Below are 26,882 nucleotides of genomic sequence, written 5' to 3'. Positions count from 1 at the left end.
TCTGTCCATCTCACCACATCTGCCCCAGCCCTCTCCATCTTGCCACATCTGTCCATCTCGCCACATCTGTCCCAGCCCTCTCCATCTTTCCACATCTGCCCATCTCACCACATCTGCCCCAGCCCTCTCCATCTTGCCACATCTGCCCACCTCGCCACATCTGCCCCAGCCCTCTCCATCTCGCCATATCTGTCCATGTCACCACATCTGTCCCAGCCCTCTCCATCTCGCCACATCTGCCCACCTCACCACATCTGCCCCAGCCCTCTCCATCTCACCACATCTGTCCCATCTCACCATATCTGTCCATCTCGCCACATCTGTCCATCTCGGCACATCTGCTCCAGCCCTCTCCATCTCACCACATCTGTTTAGAGAGAAGTTTCCCCTCCAGTTTTGAATCCATTCTCATTTTTTGTCTGAGGTGCTTATTTCTGATGCAGCCTCATAATAAAGTTTTGTCTTTGAATTATCTGTTGACATTCATATTTAAATGGCTATGTTACTAACATGTTTTTGACGAAACAGCTGGATCCTGGTCCTTGTGACTGGGAAGGGAGGCAAATCCAGAGTGAGGGGTTGGAGCAAGGCTGCTTTGCTGCAGACTGCAGTGGCTGCAGCCGCTGAAGGGAAATGTGAGTGGTGCTCCTTGCAGGCCTCGACTTGTTGCGGTGTTTTTAGTTCAAATTAACCCTCAAACTAGCCTGTGCCCCTTTTTTATGCTTTGTCTTAATGAGAGGAGCTTCACTGAACTTTGAAAAGTTAATGAGATTTATTGAATATTAATTTACATGCTCAGGTGCTTCCCTGCTTCACAGATCAGCTTCCCTGTACAGTTGAGGTTCTGTTGCTATTTTAGTTGGTTAATGAAAACTATGCTTAGATAATGGATGTTATTTCTGTCATTGACCTATTTCTTTCAAGTGTACTTTAACTGTGGTCTCGTGCTGTTACATGCTTTACAGACCTCTTGCCGTCTTGACCCATGTCCTTTTTAACCAAAATGGCCATTGTATGGATTCATACTTGTTTTAAATTCTGACAGATTATTTCCTTGGTACTTTGTTTCTAGTCACGCCCATAAAAACACAGTAATGGAAGTGAAATTAAATCTCAATGGCAATTGGCTGCTCACCGCATCACGTGACCACCTCTGCAAACTTTTTGATATCCGAAACCTGAAAGAAGAGCTTCAAGTCTTCCGAGGTCACAAGAAAGAAGCCACAGGTCGGTGGCTGTGGCATGCTTCTCATTCTGTCACCACTAGTATGCTGAGATGCTGACGACTTTGCCTTCCCCCACGTTTGTTTTACAGCCGTGGCCTGGCATCCTGTTCACGAAGGACTATTTGCCAGTGGCGGGTCCGATGGCTCTTTGTTATTCTGGCATGTGGGGTATGTAATACTTACCATGTAAAACAGTTGTATATTTTATGAAGAGAGCTCCCAAAAGTATAGAACATGGTATTTTGTGTTTTTTTCTGAGTATTCCTATGTCCTGTATCAGAGTCTTCCTGCAGTTTTCAATTCTGTAAACCCAGCTTGGAATAGAAAACTTAGCACCTTCATTTTGGATGTGGAAACCATTAAAGGAGAATAAAACAGATTTCTTTGATTCTTATTGGTGAAATCATTCTTGAAGCATTTTTCCCTCTGAAGTGCTCTTTGAATCAAAGATTATATTACTGATGACAAATCAGTACCCCTGAAACATGTGGAACTGACCAGATTCAAAGTAAAAGGCTTTGGTAGCTTTGTGTTACAGTAAAACAAAATGTCTGTGTGTGTGTGTGTGTGTGTGTGTGTGTGTGTGTGTGTGTGATTTTATTGAAAAGACTTCTTTCTGTGGTGCTATTACAGGGTAGAGAAGGAAGTGGGTGGGATGGAGATGGCCCATGAAGGAATGATCTGGAGTCTGGCGTGGCATCCTCTTGGACATATTCTCTGCTCAGGTTCAAATGACCATACTAGGTAAGCTTTATATCAAAAATAACAAGGAATTACTGTGTTTATAGAGCTGCAGAGAAGATATATATTTATTTTTATTGATGTATTAATTCGTGGTCCAACCTCTTTTTTATAAATTTTTTAAAATTTAATTTTGAGAGAGAGAGAGAGAGAGAGAGAATGAGAGGGGGAAGGATAGACAGAGAAGGAGACAGAGAATCCAAAGCAGGTTCCAGGCTCTGAGCTGTCAGCACAGAGCCCAACGCAGGGCTCGAACCCACAAACTGTGAGATTATGACCTGAGAGCCAAAGTCAGACTGAGCCACCCAGACACCCCTTTATGAATTTTTTAAATCTTTATTTATTTTTGAGAGAGAGAGAGAGACAGAGAGCATGAGAGGGGGAGGGGCAGAGAGAGAGGGAGACACAGAATCTGAAGCAGGCTCCAGGCTCTGAGCTGTTAGCACAGAGCCCGACATTGGGCTCAAACCCATGACCTGTGACCTGAGCCGAAGTCAGATATTCAGCTAACTGAGCCACCCAGGCGCCCCTGTAGTTCAACATTTTTATAGTGATTTATAAATATGTATATAATAATAAGGAGATAGAGTATGGAGTATGACTTTGTTATTCAAATTTTGTTCTGCCTTCTTATAAAAAAAAATCATTCAACATTTTAAATTTTTAGAAGAAAGGTGTTTAAAACTTTATTGCGTTTACCCTGCTTGGTATTTGTAAGTGCCCAGAAATATACCAAAACTATGCTCCTCCCCTCGCCCCTCCAAATGGTTTTGTTTTGACAGCAAATTTTGGACCCGAAACCGACCAGGTGATAAAATGCGAGATCGATATAATCTCAACCTATTGCCTGGAATGTCTGAAGATGGAGTAGAATATGGTGAGACACTTGCACATTTATTGTTCTTTGAAATCTGATATTCTTTTATAAAAGTGTTATTAGGTATGGATAAGATTATATAAAACTAATTTCAGTTTTACAGTTTATTGAGTGATAATTCATTTTTATAAAGTGTTCATTTTATTGGACTACTATGTTTATAAAATCTCTATTGACAATAGATGTATTTCTATTTGTAGATGACCTTGAACCTAATAGTCTGGCAGTAATTCCAGGAATGGGAATACCAGAACAACTAAAACTGGCTATGGAACAGGAGCAGATGGGTAAGAGACATTGTACCTATACGTTTTATTTTTATAAAATTTTTGGAGACCTCTTCTATTTTCTTCTTTTTTTAAGTTTATTTATTTGTTTGAGAGACAGAGACAGCATGCACAGGCAGGGGAGGGTCTGAGAGAGGGAGAGGATTCCAAGCTGGCTCTGAGCTGGCAGCCCAAAGCCCAGTGTGGAGCTCCAACTCACAAACTGTGAGATCATGACCTGAGCTGAAACCAAGAGTTTGGACCCTTAACCGACTGAGCCACCCAGGCGCCCCTGGAGACCTGTTTCTTACCTTCATGATGCTGAATTATTTTGAAAGTGCCCAAATGATTTATGTTGAGACATGTTGATAAAAGTCATCGAATTATCTATTACATATTATTTAAAGTCTCTTCTAAAAATGCATTCACTGATGAAGTAGCCACCTTCTCTTATTTCCTTGGCTAACTGCTTCTTTTTATGGTTACAGGGAAAGATGAGTCAAATGAAATTGAGATGACAATTCCAGGTTTGGACTGGGGAATGGAGGAGGTGATGCAAAAGGATCAGAAAAAAGTTCCTCAGAAGAAAGTTCCATATGCAAAACCTATTCCTGCTCAGTTCCAGCAGGTGAGTAACTACCAGCAGCCCCCTCCTCCACCAGGAGGTTCTGCCTGCTGAGGCTTTCTTGCATGTTTTCATCCGTGGAAGGTCTTTCTGCACTACAGACTTCTTTGGAGTATTCTTAGACAGAGTTCCCATCTGCTGCTCTGCATTCGTGTGGAGTTCGTCATGACTCTTGTAGCTCTTTGATTCTCACCTATGTCTTACTGTCCAAGCCATCAGAGGAAAGAGAAGAGAGAAGCATGGAACAGAGAGAGTATGTTGACTCTCCTCTGCGTTGTCTGTCTGTCTTCTACTTTATTTGTCTCTGCAACACAAAGTGCCTGTGCCCTTTTGAAGATGTGGGCAGACTTTTCATTCTTAATAACACATAAGATCTTATAGTTTTTATTAAGTTAGTAATTTCTACCTGGCAATGTGCTTGCCTAACTCCATTCTTGTGTCACTAAGAAGGAGCATTAGAAATAAAGGCAGTGTACCAGGTGAACTGACTTCTTTTCAGCAGGTTGGAATGAGCCAATGACCTTACAGAATGGTTTTCACCTTCTCTCATTATAATATACACACTTAGGGTATATTTTAATATTCTCTTCTTTCCCAAGGCGTGGATGCAAAATAAAGTTCCAATTCCTGCCCCAAATGAGGTACTGAATGACAGAAAAGAGGACATTAAATTGGAAGAGAAGAAGAAAACACAAGCGGAAATTGAACAAGAAATGGCCACGTTACAGTATACTAACCCACAGCTTCTGGAGGTGTGTGATGCTCTTTAGCGGAGGGTTCAAGATGATCTAAGAAAGTAGATCTTTCTTAAAAGACATTTATTGACATGCTCTTAAGGAGAGGGGATGGGACTCTCAGATGGATCTGACGAACGCCACCATTTCTGTTTTTCTCATTTTTTAATTGAAGTATAGTTTACATACAATGTCACAGTTTCAGGTGTACAGCATAGTGATTCACCAGTTCTATACCTTATGCTGTGCACAGCATGATAAGTGTATCATCTGTCACCATGCAACATTATTACAGTATTAGTGACTATATTCTCAATGCTGTACGTTTTGTCCCTGTGACTTAATTATTTTATTAACTGGAGGTTTGTACCTCTTAAACCTCTTCCCCTATTTTGCCCATACCCCCACCCAGCACCACCATTTCTTATTGCTACATTAGGAAGCTAGTTTGTGAAAGAATTCTGTTTCTTAGACTTTGAAACCAGATCAGTCAAGCAGTGAGTCGAACTAAGTTAAACGTACCTTTTTCATAGAAAAGATAAAGCCAGCATAGTTTTAACTTGAATTCATTTATTTACCCACAGATAAAATAATTTTTCTTTTTCTGTCAGCTCTAGAGCAGGTGATTTGCTCCTTTTTTTTTTTTTTAACCTTTGAAAGTTAGCAAGAATGATAAAGAACTAGTAAATTATTGGATATGAATAATTCTGACTATTGTTTCCCAGTATTTCAAAAGAAGGTGCTTACATGCTCCCAGAATACCTGAATGTTGTATGGATTGTAGTTACTGTGGAGTGTTGGGAGGTCGATGCCTTATGTTTGTATTGAGGCTCTCCCAGTGAAGTAAGTGATAGCAATATTGTCATCGTTGAGGGCTGCGGCATATTTATCAGTGTGTTTGTTCTTTCTTTCTTTCCAGCAACTTAAAATTGAAAGACTTGCACAGAAACAGGCTGAGCAAATTCAGCCTCCTCCTTCATCTGGCACTCCTCTCCTCGGACCCCAGCCCTTTCCAGGACAAGGTCCAATGTCTCAGATTCCTCAAGGTTTTCAACAACCCCATCCATCTCAGCAGATGCCAATGAACATGGCTCAAATGGGGCCACCGGGGCCGCAGGGACAGTTTAGACCCCCTGGACCCCAGGGACAAATGGGACCACAAGGTCCTCCACTGCATCAGGGAGGTGGGGGGCCACAAGGATTCATGGGACCACAAGGGCCCCAGGGCCCACCCCAGGGGTTGCCGAGGCCTCAGGACATGCATGGGCCCCAAGGAATGCAAAGGCATCCTGGACCTCATGGCCCTTTGGGACCTCAAGGTCCACCTGGACCACAGGGTAATTCTGGTCCTCAAGGTCATATGGGGCCTCAGGGTCCACCTGGCCCACAAGGTCACATAGGCCCCCAAGGCCCACCTGGTCCCCAGGGTCACTTGGGCCCTCAGGGGCCTCCTGGTACTCAAGGTATGCAGGGACCACCTGGTCCCAGAGGAATGCAAGGACCTCCTCACCCTCATGGGATCCAAGGTGGGCCAGGGTCTCAAGGGATCCAAGGTCCTGTGTCTCAGGGACCTCTGATGGGATTGAATCCAAGAGGAATGCAGGGTCCTCCAGGCCCCCGAGAGAACCAGGGTCCTGCTCCCCAAGGGATGATGATGGGCCACCCGCCTCAAGAGATGAGAGGACCTCACCCTCCAAGTGGACTGCTGGGACACGGCCCTCAGGAGATGCGAGGCATGCAGGGGCCTCCAGCCCAAGGGTCCATGCTAGGCCCTCCCCAGGAATTGCGGGGGCCTCCAGGCTCACAAGGTCAGCAGGGGCCGCCCCAGGGCTCTTTGGGGCCTCCACCCCAGGGTGGCATGCAAGGGCCCCCTGGACCTCAGGGACAGCAGAACCCGGCAAGAGGGCCACATCCATCTCAAGGGCCAATACCATTCCAGCAGCAGAAAACAGCTCTGCTAGGTGATGGGCCTCGGGCCCCCTTCAATCAGGTATTATTTATTTCTAACTTCTAGGCATTACACATTGGGAAAATATGCCCTGCACAGAAGTGGCCCTTCCAGATGCTATGGGAAGCCGTCACAGTTCGTATCAGGGGCTCTCAAGTAGTGATGGTGGCTTGAGAGTAGCATCATGGCTGAAGAAGCAAATGAGAATAATTAAATGGACCATTATACATAATGTAATATGAATCTTTTCAATAGCAGTTATTCCAGAAAAGATCAACTCTTAGTTTAGTACAGTTCCTAATTGTCCCTGGGGCTAAAAGAGCTGTGACCCTGAGGAAGAGGCATGGATGGCTTTGAGCCTGTCAGGCCTCCCCTTTCTGGGCTCTTCATGTTGTAGCCTGGTGTTTCACGGGCTGGTTTGCCTGCCGGCTCTACTCTTGAAGATAGGATGGAGTATGTAACTCACAAGTTTACAGCAGACTCTGATCTCACTATTTTCATTTCAGTGAATGCTTTTAGAGACCTCTGAGCCCGGAATTGTGCATTCTCAAATGATGCATCATCAAATGATGACCCTTTGGACAAAATTCTGTTCAGGGTTTTAGCTCACATGTCAATTTACTGGAGGGAATATTTCTGTAGACATTTTCTGGGCCCTTTTTTTGATGATTCTGTTTTGTTAGCCAAGTTTTATTACCCCTTGGCTGGGCTTGTGCTTTGAGAGGAGGGCTCAGGGTTCATGGGGGACTTAGAGAAAGACTGCATGAGCATGAATGGATTTGACAGTGTGGCTCTGTGGTTTTTATATTTTTCTCCGTTTCATAGTGTGGAAGCATTGTTTGGGTGTGAACAACTGGGTTTGTGTCCCTGAAGTCAGTTGTGGACCAAAAGTGAGTGAGTGAGCTAATGTTGACCCCCTGGGTCTTCACTGGGAGGCACTCGATCCACTTGGAGAGGATGTGCTGCTGATGCTGCATGTGCAGAACACGGCCCGTTTTGCTTTTTCAGACACCTGAGAATCTGTCACATGAAGATGACCGTAGGGTCTACTGAATTAAAATAGCTAAATAAGGTTACACGTTACCCTTCTGTAGATCTCCCAGGATTTAGAGGTGTCACAGTAGCAAAGAACCCGATGGTAGTTGAGTTTCTTTCCAGAATCTGTTGGGCATGTTTTAGAATTTAGGATGAGTGGAATAAATCTAGGTTGATCGTCCTTAACTGCCCTAAAACTGGAAGTGTTATAGATTTTATTAACACACAGAGCATTTGTGTGTGTTTACAGTATCAGTTACCTAACCTTATGGTAATGAATTAACTGCTTTCATTTGAAGGACAAAAATAGTGATGAACTTTAGCTACCACATTATGACTGAAATTATAAACATGTCAGATTTAAGAGGATAGGCCTGAGTTTCTGGGACAGTTCAGTAAGAGTTTTTATTGTATCAAGTAGTGACAGATTTTATACATGAAAGGCGTAATGGTTCTAAAGACTCATTAGTTGACCTAAGGAATGAGTGTGAAGGTTTGATACATTATAGGACATTTCAAATCTCAAGAGTTGCCTGATAAACATCTTTGGTCATATTTTTTATATGCTGAAATTTGACTTTCTTCACTTTGATGAAGCCAACTATTTAAACCCATTGTGTCAGTTGGTTTAATTTAGTGAAATTGCTTTCTGGTGCTAAAGTAACAGCTTGAGAGATGTTGATAAGAGCAGTCTTTGGGTCAGGGGGAGAGGAAACAAAGGACGGAAATTACTGGTGTTGAGTTAATGGTGGCCTTGTAGCCGCATGCCACATGTCCTGTCATGGCTGCTCTTTCATGGAGCTGGTTTGGAATGTGCAACTACTGTTTTCATAGTAGGTCCAGCCACCAAATGCATTTTTTATATAAAGGAATTTGTTAAGAGACCTGATCCAAGGTCATTGGACAGTGTGGAGACTCAGAATTTAGGCGTGGCTGGGTAAAAATGCAGAGTCTTGGGGACACGCTGGAGTGAACTCTGGGGTTCCCGAGCGCAGGGACAGAGGATCAGAGCAGCAGGTTTGTGTCTGCAGGGACCTAAGGAGTCTGGTAGGCTCCCAGGTGATTCAGCTGGGAATGAGAAGTAGGTGCTGAGGATGGGAAATGAGGAGGTCGAGAAAGAGGGAGGGAAGGAGGTGGTGGGAGAAAGCCGGTGTGGACGAACTCCTTTCTTCTGCCTCTTCAAACCCAGCCCTAGCCTCTTGAGAGGACTGATTATTCTCTGTAGCTGGAAGGGAGTCTTGAGTGTGAGAGCAGAGTTTACCTGTCCCGGCAGATTTCCAGATCTTCACTTTGGCTGGAAGTTCCTCCTTTATGCAGAGTGTTATGTAGGATTTCTGACTTTCCATTGTGGTTCTTACTTGGCATTACAGGTAAAGATCTAGCTTTACATGAAACCTGTCATCAGGTTTAAAATGTAAGTGTTTCATTTTATTATGGTAAGAGAAGTGTCTCCTCCCAATCTAAGGACCATTTTACTATAATGTCACTAGCTGTATATTTACTGCTGGAGGCTTTGGGGCAACCTAGTGTTTTAATCTTGTCACATTATGATGAAATTGCTATTCATGAAGCACAAGCCTATGATTTCACACCCCCGCTTTAAAAACATCTTTTCAGGAAGGACAGAACGCAGGCCCCCCACCCCTGATACCAGGCCTAGGGCAGCAGGGAGCACAAGGTCGCATCCCCCCTCTTAACCCTGGACAAGGACCTGGCCCTAACAAAGGTAAATATCTGCTTGGCTGAATAAGGGATTGCATTCTACTACCTCTGGGTAAATCTCACAGTAAATAGTTTATTGGTAAGTAACTGATAGAATGGGCACTTGAACCTATAGGAAAACTAGGAGCACAGTCACTTCAGGTAAAGGCTTTGTTAACAGTGTTTTCTTAGACTTGCTTTGGTTAGCTGGAAATGCCGCCCCGAGGAGGTGGCAGCTGGCAGTGAGACTGCTGGGACGACCCCTGGGAGAAGGGCCTGTGCCTCGGACAGTCGGCCGCGTGCCTCTCTTGGGAGCGGGAGCGACTCCTGTGCACACTGAGTGCACATGCATGTCGTTAGCATCCTGGAGAGCTCAGCTGCTTCCACTTACAGGTTTTGATGAGGTCATGAATGCAGAGGTTTTAGTAGTGTTTTTCATATCACCCTCTTCTGCCCCTGAGTTGTGCCACATATTGAATGCTTTAGCTGCTTATATTGTTCTGCATGATTCACTAAGAAAAAGAAGAAAGCAATGTACTGATGCATCGGGTTCTTGATCTTATGGAAAGCACAGAGATGAGAACTGTCAGTATCAAGATGTAAGGCTGTTTGGAAGTTGAGTTCATTGCAGGAGTTGAAGGAGAGCACAGAGGCAGCCCCTAGTCTCGTTCACATGTTGTGCTGTCACACGAGAAGGGCTGGAGTGGGACCGAGGGGGCCGCAGGCTGCTGGCTGCAGAGGGCAAGGGCAGGACTATGAGGGGTGTGGATGGAGGGCAGGTTGGAGGTGCAGGCGTTGGAGTCAGTGTGCTTCTCACAGGGAGGACACAGGCCCGAAACCTAGGAGCACTGTGGAGGCTGCACTTCAATGAACTTCAGTCCCTGTAATTTTTAATGAGCGGAGCCCACAGCACTCTGTGGGACGTTACATTTCTTGCCCTCACTTTATCAAATTACCATCAGCATTTTGCAGCACTAGGACTTTGGGAGAAGCAGCACGTCCTAGGAAAGGGAGCAGTAAAGAGATTAGGAGAATCTTTATGGTAGTCTCATTGCATGGAAGTGGTGGCCAACAGGGAAACAGAGAAAGCAGGAACCCATCTTTGGAATTTGGGGACCCTGAGAAAAGAAGAGTCTGTTACCCACAAGGTACAGCTATCAACGAACTGAGAGCCTGCCTCTCTTCCTCTCCCCTACCTTGTGTCTGTCTCCACCTATTTCCCTCTCCTCCTTGCTCTTCCCCTTTTCTCTTTACCTCTCTCTCTCTCTCTCTCTTCCTCCTCTCTTTCTCCTCCCAGGGACCAAAGGGAGAAGGGAGAGCCGAGAAAGTGGCCCTGCCATCCCCTACTGGATTAACCAACGCCGCCGCCCCACCACCGGTGGCCACACCCCTTCTAATTTGTAGTGGTGGGTTTCTTTCCTTGGAGGAGCCAGGGTACTTTTAAACAGATAGAGGTAATGGGAGGATTATTATTCATAGGTAAGTCCAAATGGAATGTGTTCAGCTTCCTCAGGTCAAAGTCTGCTGTGTCTGAGATCACACCAAGTTCAAGCAACTTAAAGTCAGAGAAGAAGCCATTAGCTGTAGGAACCCACTGAGAAGTGGGGGGGCCACTTTATAGTAGGAAAGGGCCCTGGGATTTGCAAACTGACTGAACAAAGAGGCAACTTAGAAGGTGCTTTCCTCAGCATGGAGAGGACTGGTTTACTGAAGGAAAGAGCGGGAGGCAGGAAGAGCTTAGGAGCAGAGAGAACCCTTCTAGTGGTGTTTTTTTATACTGATATTTACAAGTTTTTTATTCATGTTGAATGGTGAGGCGGGATTGAAATGGCCAAGAGAAAGGAACAAAAGGGATGAGGAAGGGCATGGGAGGGGAAAAAGCTGGCTGGCTGTGGCTCGAGGAGAGGGTATTCATCTTTATTGCCAGGGAGAAGCGGGGAAAGGCACGAGCGGGGCAGGAGGAGGCATTCGGAGGAAGTCCATCCTAAAAACCTAGTTGTTTTGGAACAAGAGGGGCCCTTTGCTACCTACCTTTAAAAATGCTTGGTTTGAATTGTACGCTGACAGAAAACAGGTACCCATTTACGATGGCTGCAGTAGTTCAGTAGCCAGGAGAACAAATCCCTCCAAGGTTAAGAAGTGAGCTAAGGTAACCATCACAAGTTTAATTGGCCTGTTTCCATTTTTATTCAGGATGTTGAATATATTACATATATTAAAGTATTTTCAAAAAATCTCTAGTGGGTTTCCAAACGCTGTCTGCAAAGAATGGTGATAATTCTTACAGATGAGGGATATATATCATTCATGCGAAGGGGCAGGAAAATGTGTTTGTATAAACCCCCAAACTGAAGCATAGCAAGGCTGTTTGGTCACCAGGCAGTTATTAGGGAGGCCTGTGGTTCCATGTGCTTTTCAGAGGATTTTGTTAAGAGTCAAAGTGTGCTTTGTTACTGACCCAAGCTGTCCATTTCTCTGATGGGCTTGAATAAAGTATTCCCTGTCAAAAAAAAAAAAAAAAAAAAAGTGTGAGTTAACGAATCAATTAAATGAAGTGGAGGATAAAAGGGCGACCTCAGGGGTGGAGGAAGTGGAGGTACAGCACCCTGGGCTTTGAGGGCCTTTTCAGGTGTAGAGGTGGCCTCCCTATGCTTGGCTTTCTGGCCTGCTGCATGGGTGTCCTCTGCCATCTCCTCCCTGGGTAGGGGGCAGGCAGGCCTAAGGAAGTCACTGAAGGAATGGGGACAGGAAGGGGTGCTCGTCCTTATGCCTGTGAGACTCATGTTTTTTGAATTAATCCTCACAGCAGCCAAGTAGTTGCTAATCTCATTTGAGATTAATAATTTGCCCTAGGTGGAGTTGCTTAGCTAGTGAGTGATGAGGTTGAAATCTGCACCCCAAAACCTGCATTCTTCCATTAGATGATGCCTGAGGGATTTGTCTCCTGAGTGTGCTGAGAGCTAAGGAGGGAAAACATTCTAAATGCCAGAATGCTTTCTGAGAGTTTAAGATGCTGAAAATCAGACCTGTGTTGGCAGGATTCCTGGAAGACAAGGTAAAAATCAGCTTTGTTTCCTTTAGGTGACTCACGCGGCCCTCCAAACCACCACATGGGCCCCATGTCAGAGAGGCGGCATGAGCAGAGCAGCGGCCCTGAGCACGGGCCTGAGAGGGGGCCTTTCCGGGGCGGCCAGGACTGCAGGGGTCCCCCTGATAGGCGTGGCCCTCACCCCGACTTCCCTGACGACTTCAGCAGACCAGATGACTTCCACCCGGACAAACGCTTTGGCCACCGATTACGTGAATTTGAGGGGCGAGGAGGACCTTTACCACAAGAAGAGAAGTGGAGGCGCGGGGGCCCCGGGCCTCCGTTTCCGCCTGATCACAGGGAATTCAGCGAGGGGGATGGCCGGGGCGCAGCTCGGGGCCCTCCGGGGGCTTGGGAAGGCCGCAGACCTGGAGATGAACGATTCCCCCGGGATCCTGAGGACCCACGTTTTCGAGGGCGCAGAGAAGAAAGGTGGGACGGACGCTTTGTCTGCTAGCTCTTCCCTGGAGCTGTGGCCCTGTTCTCTCCCCAGAAGTCTCTTTCCTCTTTCGCTGGGCAGGGGGCACTGGACTGATTGCTAGTTCTACCCTCTTTAGGTTTTGCGTTTAGACTTGAAGCGAGTAATTATGCTTTTTAACCTTTTTGTGCTTCTTTTTTATCTTTGCAATTTAGGAATCTTTTTGTTTTTGCTTACTTTTTGGTTCTTTTAAAGAGATGTGAGCATCAGGATAGTATCAAGTTTCTGGGGCCTGATTAGGAGGCACCAGCTTCTCTTAGAATGATGCAGTAGGATACAGATAATCCAGGTGGAGAGTAAAGGAATTATGAGATTGTTTTTGTGTAATTGCCTAAAGAGCTTAACACCGTGGAATCAAGCTGAAAAATTATTCTGCTGCTGAATTAGGGCAAGGTCAGGCTTGAGCACTCAGCTTGCCTGGGGTTAAAAAGGTATAAAGAAATAAGGAGCAAAAACAAGAATTAGTGAATCGCAGATGAGACAGAAAATAATCAGGGGTGATGATAATTGAGCATTTCTGTGTACCACTGAATTGTGAGATCGGTGTTCTTGTCAGCATTGTCCAGATGAGGGGCCATGCTGAGAATCAGCAGTTTGACGTTAGGACAGGTGGACGCGTCGGACAGGCGGAAGTGTCCCAGCGGCTTCAGGCCAGGCTGGCAGACTGCGGTGCTGGTGCTGTGTGCCACTCCTGCTTTCCATCCCTGCCGCAGTGTTTCCTGTCACATTTGGACCATTGCTAGTAGAGGATAGAGTCAAGGGTTGGCATTCCCTCCTCCTCACGGGATGTGTTAGACAAGAATGGTTGATAAGATGGCCAAGGGGTGTGGGGGAGCAGCCATCAGAGGGGAGTTCTTTAAAAAGACGTAAGGGCTCCTAGTTTTCTTGAGGGCCTGTCTTAATGGTATCCGAGGTATACCAGTGGTGTTCAAGGATCTTCGAAACGGCTCTGTGTGTCTGCAGGAGCTGCATCTCCAGTGGCTTTGGCATCAGCATAACCTTCACCAATTTCCTGAATCTCTGCACCTTGTTCAGTTTCAGATTTTACTGTGCCTCAGTTTGTATTGTATTTCATCTGTTAACGACAGACCCGCAGCCTAGTGCTCTTAATATCACTCTTCAAATAAGCCAGAGGTGCTCCTGCTCCTGTTGTGTGTGCTGTTTTCTCTGCCTGGAGCACAGTCCTGCAGACGTTTGTGGCTCACTGCAGTCAGAGCCCTCCTCCTCTCACCCCAGTTCTTTCACCCTGCTTCCTGTTTCTTCATAACACTCAGCACTGCTTGACATTAAGCAATGTGTTTATTTCTTATTATGTGTATCTCCCAGGAACATGACCGCTTCCCCAGGGCAGGGGCTTTGTTTATGTACCTCTGTGGCCTCAGGACCCAGAGCAGTAATGGTGACACAGCATGGGTGCTCAGTAACTGTTGAATTAGTGAATCTGTCAAATGGGGAGAGGTATTTGAGAAGGATCAGTTCATTCGGGGATGTACTCATCAGCTCATACTGCCATAACAAGATACCAAGGACTGGGGAAGTTTAAATAACATGAGTCTGTTTTCTCACAGTTCTGGAGGCTTGAAGACACGGGTCCAGGTCCAGCAGGGTGGGTTTTTGGTGAGACTTATCTCCCTGGCTTGCAGGCAGCCAGCCACCTTCTCCCTGTGTCCTTGCACAGTAGAGAGACAGTGAGCTAGCCCTTGCTGGTGTCTTTCTTATCAGGACACTGATCCATCACAAAGCCCCCATGCCCATGACCTCCCCTAATCTTAATTACCCCTCACAGGCCTGTTTCCTAATACCATCCCATTGGGGATTTGGGCTTCCATGTACAAGTTTTACAGAGGACACGTTTAGTCCTTGATAGGAGCTACTTTCTAATGAGGGCACATTAGATTCTCTTGTCTTGTCGTAACTAGGGCAGCCTTGTAATGGTTGCCTGGCCAGTCCTGTGGTGTTTGGGGGCGTGGGGATTCTCCCCAACTCTGTCCCAGGGAGACAGCGCCCTCTGCTGTACTTTTCCTGCTCCACTCATCTCCTTTTGGCCAATTCCACCTTTACCTTTAGTTGTTATTTCAGCCAGTGTCCTGGGCACACCCTCTTTGCTTGCAGGAGCATGAGTCATCAGGGTCCACAGGACCAAGACAGTTCTTAAAAAAGATAGCTGGGGTGGAAAAGGGAAAGCTCTTTTTACACTAAAACCCTGTATAGATCACTCCACAGATTCCTTACTTGTGAAGGAAAGAAAGTGTACATTTGCAACAGTGAAATTTGGTTCAGCACACCACTTTTACCTCATAAACAGGCAGACAACCTGGCATCACTGAGACGGTATAAGCAGTTTTGCCAAAAAGGTTTAACTTGAGTCTAGTCATGAGGAAATAGATAAATTTAAATTGTGGTACATTCTATAAAATACCTAGATGGATTTTTTTTTTTAATTTTAAAATTTAATTTAGAGAGTGCATGTGTGTGAGTCAAGAGGGGCAGAGGGAAAGAGAGAGAGAATCTTTTTTTAAAAATATTAATTTTTGAGAGAGAGAGAGAGAGAGAGAGAGAGAGAGAGAGAATCCTAAACAAGCTCCATGCTCAGTGCAGAGCCTGACATGGCGCTGGATCTCATGAACGGTGAGATCATGACTTGAGGTGAAATCAAGAGTCGGATGCTCAACCAGTTGAGCCACCCAGGCTCCTCGTTTTATCTGGATGTAATCTTAAAAAATGCTGGGATCATGAAAGATCAAATATAGGAAGGTCCTAGATAAAGTAGACCAGAGACAGGGCCGCTAAATAACAGTATATGATCAGGACTGAAATCTATATTTAAAAACAACTATAAAGGACATTTTGAAGACAACGGGAGAAATTTGAATTGGACTGTATTAAAGAATATTCCATGTTATTCAAGTGGTAATGGTATTGTTCTGTAGGAGAAAGTCCTTGTACTTAGAAGAAACATACTGAGGTGTTAGGGATGAGGGTCATGTTGTTGGCAACTGATTTTGAAATGGCTTAGAAAGTGGATTTGTAAGTAGATGGAGAGAGAAGATAAAGTACACATGGCAATGTCCTAAGAACTGATGACTCTAAAAAAACAAAATGAAGAGAACTGATCAGTCTAGGTGAAGGACACATGGGTGTTTGTTCTGTTCTTTTAACTGTGTTCTTGGTTTGGAATTTTGCAAAGTGAAATGTTGGAGTAAAAGATAACTGAATGGAGACTCAGGAAAAGTGGAAGGCCTGGCTGCTCGTGTAGACTGGCCCTGTGCCCTCACTCCTCCTGACCCATTCTCCAGCCCCGAGGCCTCTCTCCACGTGCTCATGCCCCATTTATGCTTGTAGGCCCCTTTTCTGCTTCCCCACAGGCCTCCTCTGGCTCGGACACTCTTCTTGTAATGGCTGTGCTTTGGCAGTACTCTTGGCCAACTTGGCCTCCAGTCCAGAATCCTGAGGGACAGTGAACCTGTCCGCCAGCCAGGGCTCTAAGCTGCCAGCTAGCCAGTGTGGGGGCTGCCAAGTGCCTGCCTGTACAGCAGTCAGCTGTGGAGTGGAGCTGTGGGTGAAGTTCATGGCCAGCCCTGCATAGAAGTGGTGGGCTAGGGCAGACGGGAGAGCAGATGTTCCCAAATGAGTCTGGTACAGTTGGCAGTCATAAATCTGTACCCTCCCTTTTCTGATTGTAAATGATCATGAAAAATACTGGGAAGGCAGTGGTAAAAGAGCATGGGCTGGAGGCAAGACTGGCTGAGTTCAAATCCCAACACTTACTGTGTGTCATAAATAAATGACGTTACCTCTCTGTGCCTCAGTGTACTCATGGGTAGAATGGAATTAATAATGGGGTGCTGAGGATGAAATGAAATCTGAAAGTGAAAGCATGATTATTAGCACTTAAAATGTATTCACTGCTTTCGTTACTCCTAAAAGCTTTCGGAGAAAATGAACATAACCCTACATTTTCCTTCCTGTTTTTGCCTTTAATATTGGGACTATAAAATCTGTACTTAAAAAAAAAAATACATAATTTTATTTTGTTTTCCTCCCATTTAACATTAATATCATACTTTCTTACACCATTATGTTTCTTTGAAACATGAACTCAAGAGCTGTGAGGGGTTTCATCAGGTGGATATTTTGCTGCTTTTCCCTGACAGCTTTAGAAGAGGAGCACCCCCAAGACATGAAGGCCGTGCCCCGCCCCGAGGTAGGGATGGCTTTCCTGGTCCTGAAGACTTTGGTCCAGAGGAGAATTTTGATCCTTCTGATGAATCGGCCCGAGGAAGAGATCTCCGAGGTCGAGGTCGGGGTACCCCGCGAGGTGAGTGTGTGCTGAGGATGCTGGGCTTAGCAAGGATGGGCTGGAGAGTTTGCCACTGGGGACACACCTGAAATGGTCTGTGAGTGTGGTGTTGTGTTGTTCCCGTGTGTAGGAGGAAGGAAGGGTTTGCTCCCCACTCCTGATGAGTTCCCTCGCTTTGAAGGAGGACGGAAACCAGACTCCTGGGATGGAAATAGAGAGCCAGGTAAGGAAGGAGAGCTGCTGTGGCTTCTGGTGATCCGAGCCCAGCCGCTCATAGAGTGTGGTCTGGGGACTTCTGGGGGCCCACCAGGTCCATTTTCTTTACTGTTTATTTATTTTGAGAGAGAGAGAGAGAGATAGAGACCAAGTGGGGGGAGGGGCAGAGAGAGAGGGAGACAGAGGATCCCAAGCAGGCTCCTCACTGTCAGTACAGAGCCAGATGCGGGGCTCAGACTCACAAACCATGAGATCATGACCCGAGCCAAAACCAAGAGTCGGACACTTAACCAACTGAGTCCACCAGGTGCCCCCAGGTCCTCTCTTTTCTAACTCACATTTCCATGGGAAGATGGATTGTCTTCAGATCCTTGAGGCAGCAGCATTTTATTGCAGTAGATTGAGTGCAGAAATGGCTGGGAGAATCCACCTTTCTTCTTCTTGAGCCCGATGTCAGAGGGGTTTGTCTAAATAGAAAACATTACCATTCTTTCCACGAAGTGGCTTTGTTTTCAGAAAATATAGTTAAATGCATTAAAGTTTTCTCAGCTTTAATTGCTAGTATGGCAAATTTTATGAAATATAAGTCTCATAAATTAAATCTCAGTAATTTTTAAGAGTGTAAAGACATCCTGAGACTAAAAAGTCTGAGAACCACTTTTCTGGACGCTGCCTGTCTCTTATTTTAAGAGGTACGTTGATTTCTGATCTTGACCTTTTTTTATGTACTCGTGATGTGGCCTAGGTGGGTGTTCAGCATACCTTTCTTGCATGAATGAACATTGGTTCTCAAGTTGGTACTAAATAGTATGATTTCCACCTGCTTTCGGTCACACTAGAAGATTGTCAGATGCTTAGCCTTGTGTCTCCCGTTTCAGGGCCAGGTCATGAACATTTCCGTGATGCTCCGCGCCCTGATCATCCCCCTCACGACGGTCATTCCCCAGCTAGCAGAGAACGTTCCTCTTCTCTGCAGGGCATGGACATGGCATCCCTGCCACCCCGAAAGCGCCCCTGGCACGACGGGCCGGGGACCTCGGAGCACAGAGAAATGGAAGCCCCGGGGGGTCCGTCTGAGGATCGAGGAGGCAAAGGTCAGTGGAGGCCAGTGATCAACAGTGGTGGGAGCTCTGTCAAGAAGGCTGCGGGGCCATAGGCCAGCCCCATCCCTGTGTTCCTGTTCTATCCGTTCTGGGCAGGATACCCAGGGTCCTTCCTCCATTCTCCCCTCCAGGTCTTAGGCTGTGTAAAGGCACATGTCCCCATATGTGCTACAGATATAGCTTGTTGGGGCTCATGCCAACAGTCTGAGCCCTCACTCAGTGATTGCAGGCTCATCCTCTGCATTAGCCTCCTTCACTTGCTTCCGAGAGTCCCCTCCCTCGTTCCTTCAGGTTTCCACTCCTGCTGTCAGGGTACCTCAGAGCAGGATGTCTCATGCTCTCGTTGGCACATGTGTTGTCTGCTTCTGGCTGCTCCCGGCCCTCCAGGCTTTCCTCGGTGGCAGGAACAATGGTCTTCTCCCAGCTTCTGTGTTTTCCGGGTCTGGAAGGAACTGCTGATGCTCAGAGTCACAAAGACTTTGAGGAATATGGTCCGGAAGGGGTGTTTTCAGGGGCAGTAGATTACTTCTACAGCGTGAAACTTGGGAACTTTATTTTGGATGTAGCACTTTTAGCCAGGAACAGTAGCCACCATGTGGTCTCAGATTAGGCTGGGCCACTGCATATGTGGTAGTTTGGAGGCTGCTAGAAAGTAAGCCTAGTTAACCTGACTCATATTTACAGTCTCTTCATTACAAAGTTGTGCTTTTTGTTTTTGGTGGTTCTTCTCAAAGCAAAACCCTCAGAAGCTACTTCATGTCACTGGTAGGTCTCCCTACCTAAGCACACATTTTTTTGCTGGTCAGTATGGGCACTTAGGACACCTGTGGGTCCCGAGCCAAGGTCACAGGGCTAGTGTGGAAATTACTTCCTAACGACATCTTCTCTGCCCAGTCACCTTCAGGTGGGTCTGGGCTACACTTTGTAGGAAAAGAAGCCAACATTTCCCCTTTGGCTAGCTTTCCTAACCTCCTTGTTTTACCTAGATTCACATTTCATTCAAAATTTTGAGACAAAAAAGAGGTGCCTGGGTGGCTTGGTTGGTTAAGCATCTGACTTCAGCTCAGATCATGATCTCACAGTTCATGGTTAAGCCCCACATTGGGCTCTGTGCTGACAGATCAGAGCCTGGAGTCTGCTTTGGTTTCTGTCTCCCTCTCTTTCTGCCTCTTCCCTGCTTGTACTCTCTCTCTCTCTCTCAAAAACAAAACAAAAAAACCATTAAAAATTAAAAAAACATTAAGACAAAATAAAGTTGGCAGTTGTCTTCTGATAGTACATTATGGGAAATATGACCAAATTCAGCTCATGAGAAAAAAAATGTTTTAAGTCAGAATTTTAATATACCTAAAAGGTTTTTGTGTCCAAGTCTGGAACAGATAAAACTATCCCTGGGAGAGGGGGCGCCTGGGTGGCTCAGTTGGTTAAGTGTCTTACTTTGGCTCAGGTCATGATCTCAGGGTTTGTGGTTCAAGCCTTGTGTCAGGCTCTGTGCTGACAGCTCAGAGCCTGGAGCCTGGAGCCTGCTTGGGATTTTGTGTCTCCCTCTCTCTCTGCTCCTCCCCCACTCGTGCTCTGTCTCTCAAAAATAAACATTGAAAAAAATTTAAACAAAAAAAACCTATCCCTGGGAGAAATAATTCTGAAAGCTGAGTTTTCTTTTTCCTTTTTTTAATTGCTTATTTTTAAAGAAATACTTTTACTATTTAAAAGAAAACAAAAATGCCACAGCTGTGGGATAATGATAATACATTGTAATTAACATCAATAGTTTGTATTTCTTAGTTGCTTCCAAAGTTCTTAGTTGCCTTTCAAGTCTCCCCAGAACAGAATAACCCCTGGTGGCACTTGAGAGTGAAGATACACTTGCTAGAGACGTGGCCCAGCGTGGTCTGTGGCTCCCAGAGGTGCTCCGTGTTTACCTTGGGTTTCCTGTCCTGTCCATCGCACAGCCTCGGGGAGCATGTGTGGTTGTTGAGGAGCATGGCCCCAGGCTGGATGGGATTGCGACAGTGGTGACCAGAGGGTGGAGGCACGACTTCTAACCCTCTGAGTGCCACTGCTCATGTCCTCAGAACTCTGTTTTAAAGACCCAGAGTGTTCCTTCCACTATCACCATTAAAAGTTTGCACCAGGACTTAGATTAACAGTCTCTGATATAAAAAAGTAACACGTGAAATCAATTTGTTTTCTTTCAGGCCGAGGGGGCCCAGGACCTTCCCAGAGAGTGCCAAAATCTGGGCGCTCCAGCTCCTTGGATGGGGATCACCACGACGGCTACCACAGAGATGAACCTTTTGGGGGCCCTCCGGGCAGCGGTACTCCTTCCAGAGGGGGCCGGAGCAGCAGTAACTGGGGTAGAGGGAGTAACATGAACTCTGGCCCGCCACGGCGAGGAGCTTCAAGGGGTGGTGGAAGGGGTCGGTAGAAGTTGGGGCTGAGTATCCCAAGGCCTCTCTGGACAGTATTTAAGAACTTCTTGTGGACTTACCAAGAGAAACAAAAGGAAGCCTGCACCATGTAGCCCTGAACTTTTTCTGGGGCAGCTGAAGCCCAGGAGTCCCTAATGAGGTCGAGATGAAGACTGCTGCTGGCGACCCAGAGTGGCCGGCCTCGTTCTGTCCTGTCCACCCTCACTGCCCTGACTCCCACTGTTTTGTGAAGAGAAAAGCTGGAATCTTTTTTTTTTTTTTTTTTTTTTAGGTGTCACACGACATGGAGCCTCCACAAATTTAAGTTCATGTCCAATTGGAAATGTTTCTATATGTACAGTTTGTCAGAGAAAAACATTAAGTTGTTTTTGTATGAATACAGAATGTGATTTATGCAAGAAATAACAGAAAACTAGTTGTGAAATGCTTGCCTTAAGGAACCCTTCGTTCCCACCGCACCCAGGCTGCTGAGGGGTGTATAGTTACAGCTTGTATCTGTGAGCACACTTGATGGGTACCTCTAAGCCGTCAAAGTTAACTTTATCTGTGAACTTTGTCTTAAATCCTCCTCTACCCATTCTGTCACACTTATTTTTGTAAGAGTGAGAAATACTTTGAAACTATAATACAGTCTGATGTGGATCCAAAGCCTTAGCTACCCACCAGCTCTGGCAGGTGGAAAATTCTACTCCAAAGAAAAAAAATCTTCTGGCTGTGCAAGTAGGGGTTTGCCCTTGGGTGCATCTCCTGGTAATCACACTTAAGACTTGAATTCTCTTGTTCCTGATGAGAGGAACCTGATGTAAGTCAGAAATTAACTACGTGTACCCTTCTGATTACTGTACATCATGTCACAAATTGTTTAAGGAATAGACCAAATATCTCCTAAACAGTTTTGCAAAACTTTCTCTCCTACCAGTGTTTAAGGCAGGGAATAGTTCTAGCTTAAAGCCAGGAAGTTCTCATCCCCAACAAACTCCTTTAGTTTTAAATAAATGTTAACATTTGGCCCGGTTTGGATTGGAAGCAAAGGTTCAGTTTTGATAACCCCATATTTTCTCTACTGACACTTTGTTTTTATAAGAAAACTATTACTCAAAGGATATTCCCGTGGCCGCCCTAACATCTTATTACTTTGCCAGCTTCAATTTGGTACTGGAGACCAGCTGACCTGGCCAGTTCATTGGTGCTGGGAGTCTCAGCGTTTGCCTAGACAGGGATGCTGGCACAGGTGGACAGATAACAAAACCCTCTTAATTGGTTCCCTGTCAATGTAAAACATGGCAAAAGGTAAGTTATTTCTGCACACACACTGCTCTTCAGGGTGCTAGAACCTAGAGACTACAAGTGAATAATTTTCACTTTGTTTTGAAATATAAGGACGTTTACCAGCATGTCAATGTGAACACACGATTAGGAGGCTCCAGAATGCTTCAAGTTTGTGGGACGTTCTTTATTTGTCCTCCACTGGCACAGCTTAAGAAGTTGTAATCAAATTCCGATAAGCTAAAATGGGATCCAGGGACCAAACCCATATTGAGAGGCTTTTTCCGAGATTCATGTGCTAAGATCTTTACCATCATAACATTTTAGGCTTCAGCTTTAAACAATACAGTACCTCAGCAAACAGATAACCACATCACGTTTTGAGAAAGAATTCCTTTAAAAAAAACTGCAATCTTTACACTGTAATTTACTGAATACTTAGGAACTTTTAGAACATCACTACCAAGTACATACAAGGTATTGTGCTTTGAATTTTATAAATGCTACATTTTTGGTGAATTCTTGAGAAAATGCTGGGAAAACAATTTAAAAAAACCATAACAGCATCAACATAAAAATGGGCTAAACACTGTCAGATCTTCAGCTGTGCAAATTCTAGAGAAATTGAAAACTAGGACAGAGATTTAACTAGGGGATAGAAGGAGCAGCCAATGGCACAAGTTTTTTCCAATTACAAAAAAAAGTCCCTCTCTAAAAACATGTGCTTTTACTACAAACACCCTCTTGTCTGTTCCTCTTGAGGTAGGTAAGTAGCCCTGTTTACTGAAAGGGGAACAAGGCAGTAATTCTTAGAGAATACTGGGGTGCGGAGCCCCCATGAAGTTGGGGCAGGGATTAGGACACTGATCAGGATCTAGGAATATAAATATTGAGCAAAAGGAGGCAATGCTCTATTGCTGCCTGACACACCTGTTTAGGCAAAGTGGAATCCAGCCCCAGAAAATTATTTTCAAACTGTGCAATCCAGTGCACAGAAAAGTAGTTCTCCACCTTAGCTGAACAGGGAATCATCTGGAGAGCTCTAAAAAAATTACTGAGGCCTGGGTTCCCCGCCACCCCTCTCCAGATTCTGGCTGAATTGATCTGGTTCTTCAAGTAATTTTGATGTGAACTGAGACCCACTGATAAAGAATTTGAAAATCCTAAGTACATTTACTTTCTAGTTAATATAGAGCTACTGACAAAACTTGTTTTCTGGACTCATCAGAATACTGAGTCCGAACTTTTTGGCAATACATTAGGGTATGCAATAAAGTCAAAGACAAGAGTAAATGCTGAACCTAAGAGGCAACTTGTCATATATGAAAAGCATCTTACACTGCATTAGAATCAGCCTACAAAATATAAATTGCACTTTAAAAAGCAGGTAATAAAACTAGGAATGATAAATTAGGACTTGTAGAAATCCATGATTTCCGTCAAATACAGAACTTTGCATGTAGAAGTCTCTTGTCTGGCAAGAGTCCCCAACCCAGTTCTGCCCAGGGACCTCTCATAGCATCATCGACAGGTCATGCTTGGGGCATTTACTTTTTGGTCCGTCGCTTTCATGTCTAATACAAAACCAATTTTCCTTCAATTTTATAAGGCACCATATTTACAATTTCACTTAAAAAAAAAAAAAAAGAAAAACCGAGGTAGACGGTCTTAACTAAAGTACTTAAATAAAAACCTGGTGGCTAAATTTAGTGTTTAATTTGATACGCTTAAGAATCCACTCATTGAGGAAGAATAAATTTTCGAGAGCAAAGAAAAGGGTATTGTAGCTAAGCTACTACAATCTACCACTGGATTTCTGAAACGACAAAAGGTAAAAGTCTGAGAAAAGTCACAAGGGCAGCTAATTAAAACCGAAGAGCCATTCATTTTTTACTGCGCTCAATCTAAGACCACGGTTAACGCAAAAGCAATTTACCGTGTTTCACAGCAGTACTCTCACCAAATCAACCACAACATCTCGATTTCATAGCACATGCAACAGTAAGGCGGAAGACGCTGAAACCGAAGAGCTTCCGAGGCGGCTCAAGTCTCAGTTTTAGAATAGCTGCTCAAAGGTGACAGGTTCGGTGGCACAACAACGGAGCAGCCTCTACCCAGCGCGATATGGAAGACGGCGGGCGCAGTCCTTGGCTCCGTCCGCGCCGCGCCAGGGACCGGCTCCCGGTGGTCTTCCGACGGCGCGTCCCGGGGCCGGGCTCAGCGTCGCCTCCGTACAGGACCTCCGTCCGTCCTTGCTCGACAGCACGGGCCCCGGGGCTTCTCACACCGGCAGCGCCTTGGCGAGGCCGGCTCCCGGGCCCAGGCGCCCGAACGCTAGCCGCAGCGCGGTGACAGCACCCCGCGGCAGGAGACCGAATAGCACGGACAGCAGAGCAGCCACCTGCACGCAGGCGCCTAGCGCCGTGAACAACGTACTGCGCAGCCCGAGCGCCGCGTACAGCGTGGCGCCCAGTGCGGCCACATAGAGCAGCGCTGGCCGCGACGGCGTCTCCTCGCCGCGCAGCAGGCGCCCGCACGCCGCGCCGCCACGCAATAGCGTGCCGCCAGCTAGCGCCAGCGCAGAGCCCAGGGACCAGAGCAGTGCGAACTTGCGGGCGCGCAGCAGCAGCACCGGCGCGTAGAGCGCGGCCAGGCCGAAGCAAAGCGCGGCCAGCAGCAGGCACACGCCGCTCGCCACCAGCCGCTGCGCGCGCGTCACGCTGGGAAAGCACTCTGAGGTCACTGCCGCCGTTGGCTCCGCGGGGCTCCGCGCCCACGTCCAGCGTAGACCGGCGCGGCCCAGCCACGCCCCCACCGGCCCGCCCCCCGCCGCGGGCTCCTCCGCCTTTTCCGCAGCGAGCAGCGGCTCTGCGGCCGCCAGCCCGCCGGCTTTCCCCTGCGCCAGATACTCCTGCAGCTGGCGGTGGAGGTCCGCCATTTTGGCCGGAGCAGCCGCGAGAGGGGAAGACTGGCGCCGACTTCCGGTTTTTCTCGGTCGCTGACGGAAGCGGCTCGTCTCCAGATGGCTGTTGGTCAGCCCCGGCGGGGGGGCGGGGCCTGCAGCTTGCTGAAAGGGGCGGGGCCGCCCCTCTGCAGACTTCTGTCTGGGTTAGCAGCGGCCCAGGCTAACTGTTACAGGTGGGAGCTGTTACTGTCTGGATTATGTCCTGTCATTAAAAGTTAGTTGTGGGGCGGGGTGGGTTGTGGCTATAAAAGGATACACGAGGGACCCTTGGGGTGGCGATGGAACAGTTCTGTATCTTGAGCTTATGGGTATCAGTACCGTGCTGTAGTTTTGCAAGATGTTGCCATTGGGAGAATCTCCGTATTACTTAACACTGTATGCTAATCTGCAGTTCTTCATAAATTAATTTTTAAGAAAGCTCAGAGCTCAGGACTTAGGTGGTTTCTTTGGGAAGGCTTCCGGAATTGATAAATGAAGAGTTACCCCCCCGCCACCCCCCCTCACCTACTTGCTTATCTTCTGTTCCCCATTTCATCAGAGGCTTCTTGACTCCTTCAAGACCTATGTGCAAGACTTGTTGGTCCCCCTGCCTTATATTTTTGGTTCACCTTTTTGTGCTCCTGGCGTCTTTGGGTCCCGGTCTCCTGATTTATGGGCAGATCAGTGATAAGCTTGCCCATACTTCAGTCAATTCCTAGATCTGTTCTGAGGTGGCTCCCAGGGATCCTGCTCTTCCTCAGAGCCTGTCTGGGGTTACTCACAAAGGTCACACCCAGCAGGTCTCCTCCATGGTTTCTGTGCTCTCTTGTTTCCACCTGGCTAATTCCTGCTCCTGGATGTTCAGATCTAGCCACACTTGCAACTGCCTACGGCTGACATTCTCACCTTTCCCAGTTGTGAAAGTTTATTTGTTTAAGGCTGTGCCAGCAACTCAAGCACAGGGTCTCTTTTGTCTCCCTTTTTCTAGGACTTGAAAGGCTGCTGCAAATGTACAAAGCTGTCAATTCTGGTGTAGTAAAGGTGCTTGAGAGGGATCTGGCCTGAAGCCATCGATTGAAACACCTATTTTGCTAGACTTCATAAATAGCTCTTGCAAACTTAAATATGATGATATGGAAGTCCTTTTGTAATGTAAAGGACAGTACCGGTAAGTTGTACAGCAGTCTGTTTTTGGGCAGGTCTTTGGCTTGCTTGCCCCAGAAGACCATTCGTACCCTACACTCCTTTGTACCGGGGATGAGAGGCAGTGCCTACCTCTATAGCTGTTTCCAGTAATCCTCTGTCACCTGGCTTCAGAGGCACTGATGCAGAGAAGCCGGGGTATTTTCTTTTGGCTGCACTACAGCTCCCCTCATCACCTTGGTACTAGCTTCCCCACAGTGACAGAACATGACGCTAGCTAATGGACAGGTAATGCTCTTTCCTCCTCTACCCTAGGAAGAGGCAGGTGTTCATGGCTTTCTGCTGGTGTCATCTCTGGCTTCTCAGCCTGTTACTTGTGTAACCGTTGTCCCCATTAAATTCTCTTTAATATTTTCTGTCTGGTTGCATCCTGATATACATTATTCTTTCTCAACATACATTATGATTTGTTACCTCAACCTAAAGCGGTAAACTGAGGCAAGCTTGAATTATCAGAATTGAATTTATTTGGGAAAAGCAGAGGAATTACAGTTTGGGGAATGCAGACTTTAGCAAGCTACAGGTGACTCCCACTAAGTATTTGGGGTGTGGTGGGCTGTATTTATGGGCAAGGAGTGCAAAGATGGGGGAATCCAGCCAGAGTCCAGATGGTAAGTTCATTGGTTCCCAGATGGGGAGAGAGCCTTGATGGATGTTCCTTGGTCAGGAGATAAATTTCTGTCTTCTGTAAACTGAGGA

General features: G+C 46.3%; 2 protein-coding genes and 1 long non-coding RNA gene across 8 annotated transcripts in view; 1 reads left to right on the top strand and 2 right to left on the bottom strand.

Moving 5' to 3' along the window:
• The window catches only part of LOC125911712 (uncharacterized), a 1,356-nt gene extending 975 nt beyond the window's left edge, over nt 1–381 (bottom strand). For 2 of the 3 annotated variants that reach the window (XR_007454420.1, XR_007454419.1), the window contains exon 1: nt 151–381. This is a non-coding gene — a long non-coding RNA (uncharacterized LOC125911712). The remainder of the gene's footprint in view (nt 1–150) is intronic. The other variant, XR_007454421.1, reaches the window with a different exon arrangement.
• Nucleotides 1–22,618, top strand: part of WDR33 (WD repeat domain 33) — a 106,763-nt gene extending 84,145 nt beyond the window's left edge. Inside the window, exons 9-22 of one of the 4 annotated variants that reach the window (XM_049615778.1) lie at nt 1,073–1,227; nt 1,316–1,394; nt 1,860–1,970; nt 2,750–2,844; nt 3,045–3,131; nt 3,599–3,738; nt 4,335–4,487; nt 5,389–6,459; nt 9,070–9,178; nt 12,235–12,673; nt 16,874–17,037; nt 17,150–17,242; nt 18,114–18,329; nt 20,537–22,618. In XM_049615778.1, coding sequence (XP_049471735.1) covers nt 1,073–1,227; nt 1,316–1,394; nt 1,860–1,970; nt 2,750–2,844; nt 3,045–3,131; nt 3,599–3,738; nt 4,335–4,487; nt 5,389–6,459; nt 9,070–9,178; nt 12,235–12,673; nt 16,874–17,037; nt 17,150–17,242; nt 18,114–18,329; nt 20,537–20,766 — 3,142 coding nt within the window. In that variant the 3' untranslated portion in view covers nt 20,767–22,618. Of the gene's footprint in view, nt 1–1,072; nt 1,228–1,315; nt 1,395–1,859; nt 1,971–2,749; nt 2,845–3,044; nt 3,132–3,598; nt 3,739–4,334; nt 4,488–5,388; nt 6,460–9,069; nt 9,179–10,450; nt 11,338–12,234; nt 12,674–16,873; nt 17,038–17,149; nt 17,243–18,113; nt 18,330–20,536 lie in introns of those variants that run through there. The other 3 variants (XM_049615779.1, XM_049615781.1, XM_049615780.1) reach the window with 3 other exon arrangements.
• Nucleotides 22,203–25,052, bottom strand: SFT2D3 (SFT2 domain containing 3). Its single transcript, XM_049615787.1, has one exon. The coding sequence runs from the start codon at nt 24,972–24,974 to the stop codon at nt 24,318–24,320; it is 657 nt and encodes a 218-aa protein (XP_049471744.1). The 5' UTR covers nt 24,975–25,052; the 3' UTR covers nt 22,203–24,317.
• Nucleotides 25,053–26,882: the final 1,830 nt, after the last annotated feature.

This window comes from Panthera uncia (assembly GCF_023721935.1).
Source record: "Panthera uncia isolate 11264 chromosome C1 unlocalized genomic scaffold, Puncia_PCG_1.0 HiC_scaffold_3, whole genome shotgun sequence".
NCBI classification, from domain to species: Eukaryota; Metazoa; Chordata; class Mammalia; order Carnivora; family Felidae; genus Panthera; species Panthera uncia.
Note: the sequence above shows the minus strand (reverse complement) of the source record. Positions and strands in the feature narration are given on the sequence as shown.

Bases quoted from the DNA above. Each gene is read 5' to 3' on its own strand.
- SFT2D3 (XM_049615787.1), bottom strand. From the start codon at position 24,974: ATGGCGGACCTCCACCGCCAGCTGCAGGAGTATCTGGCGCAGGGGAAA.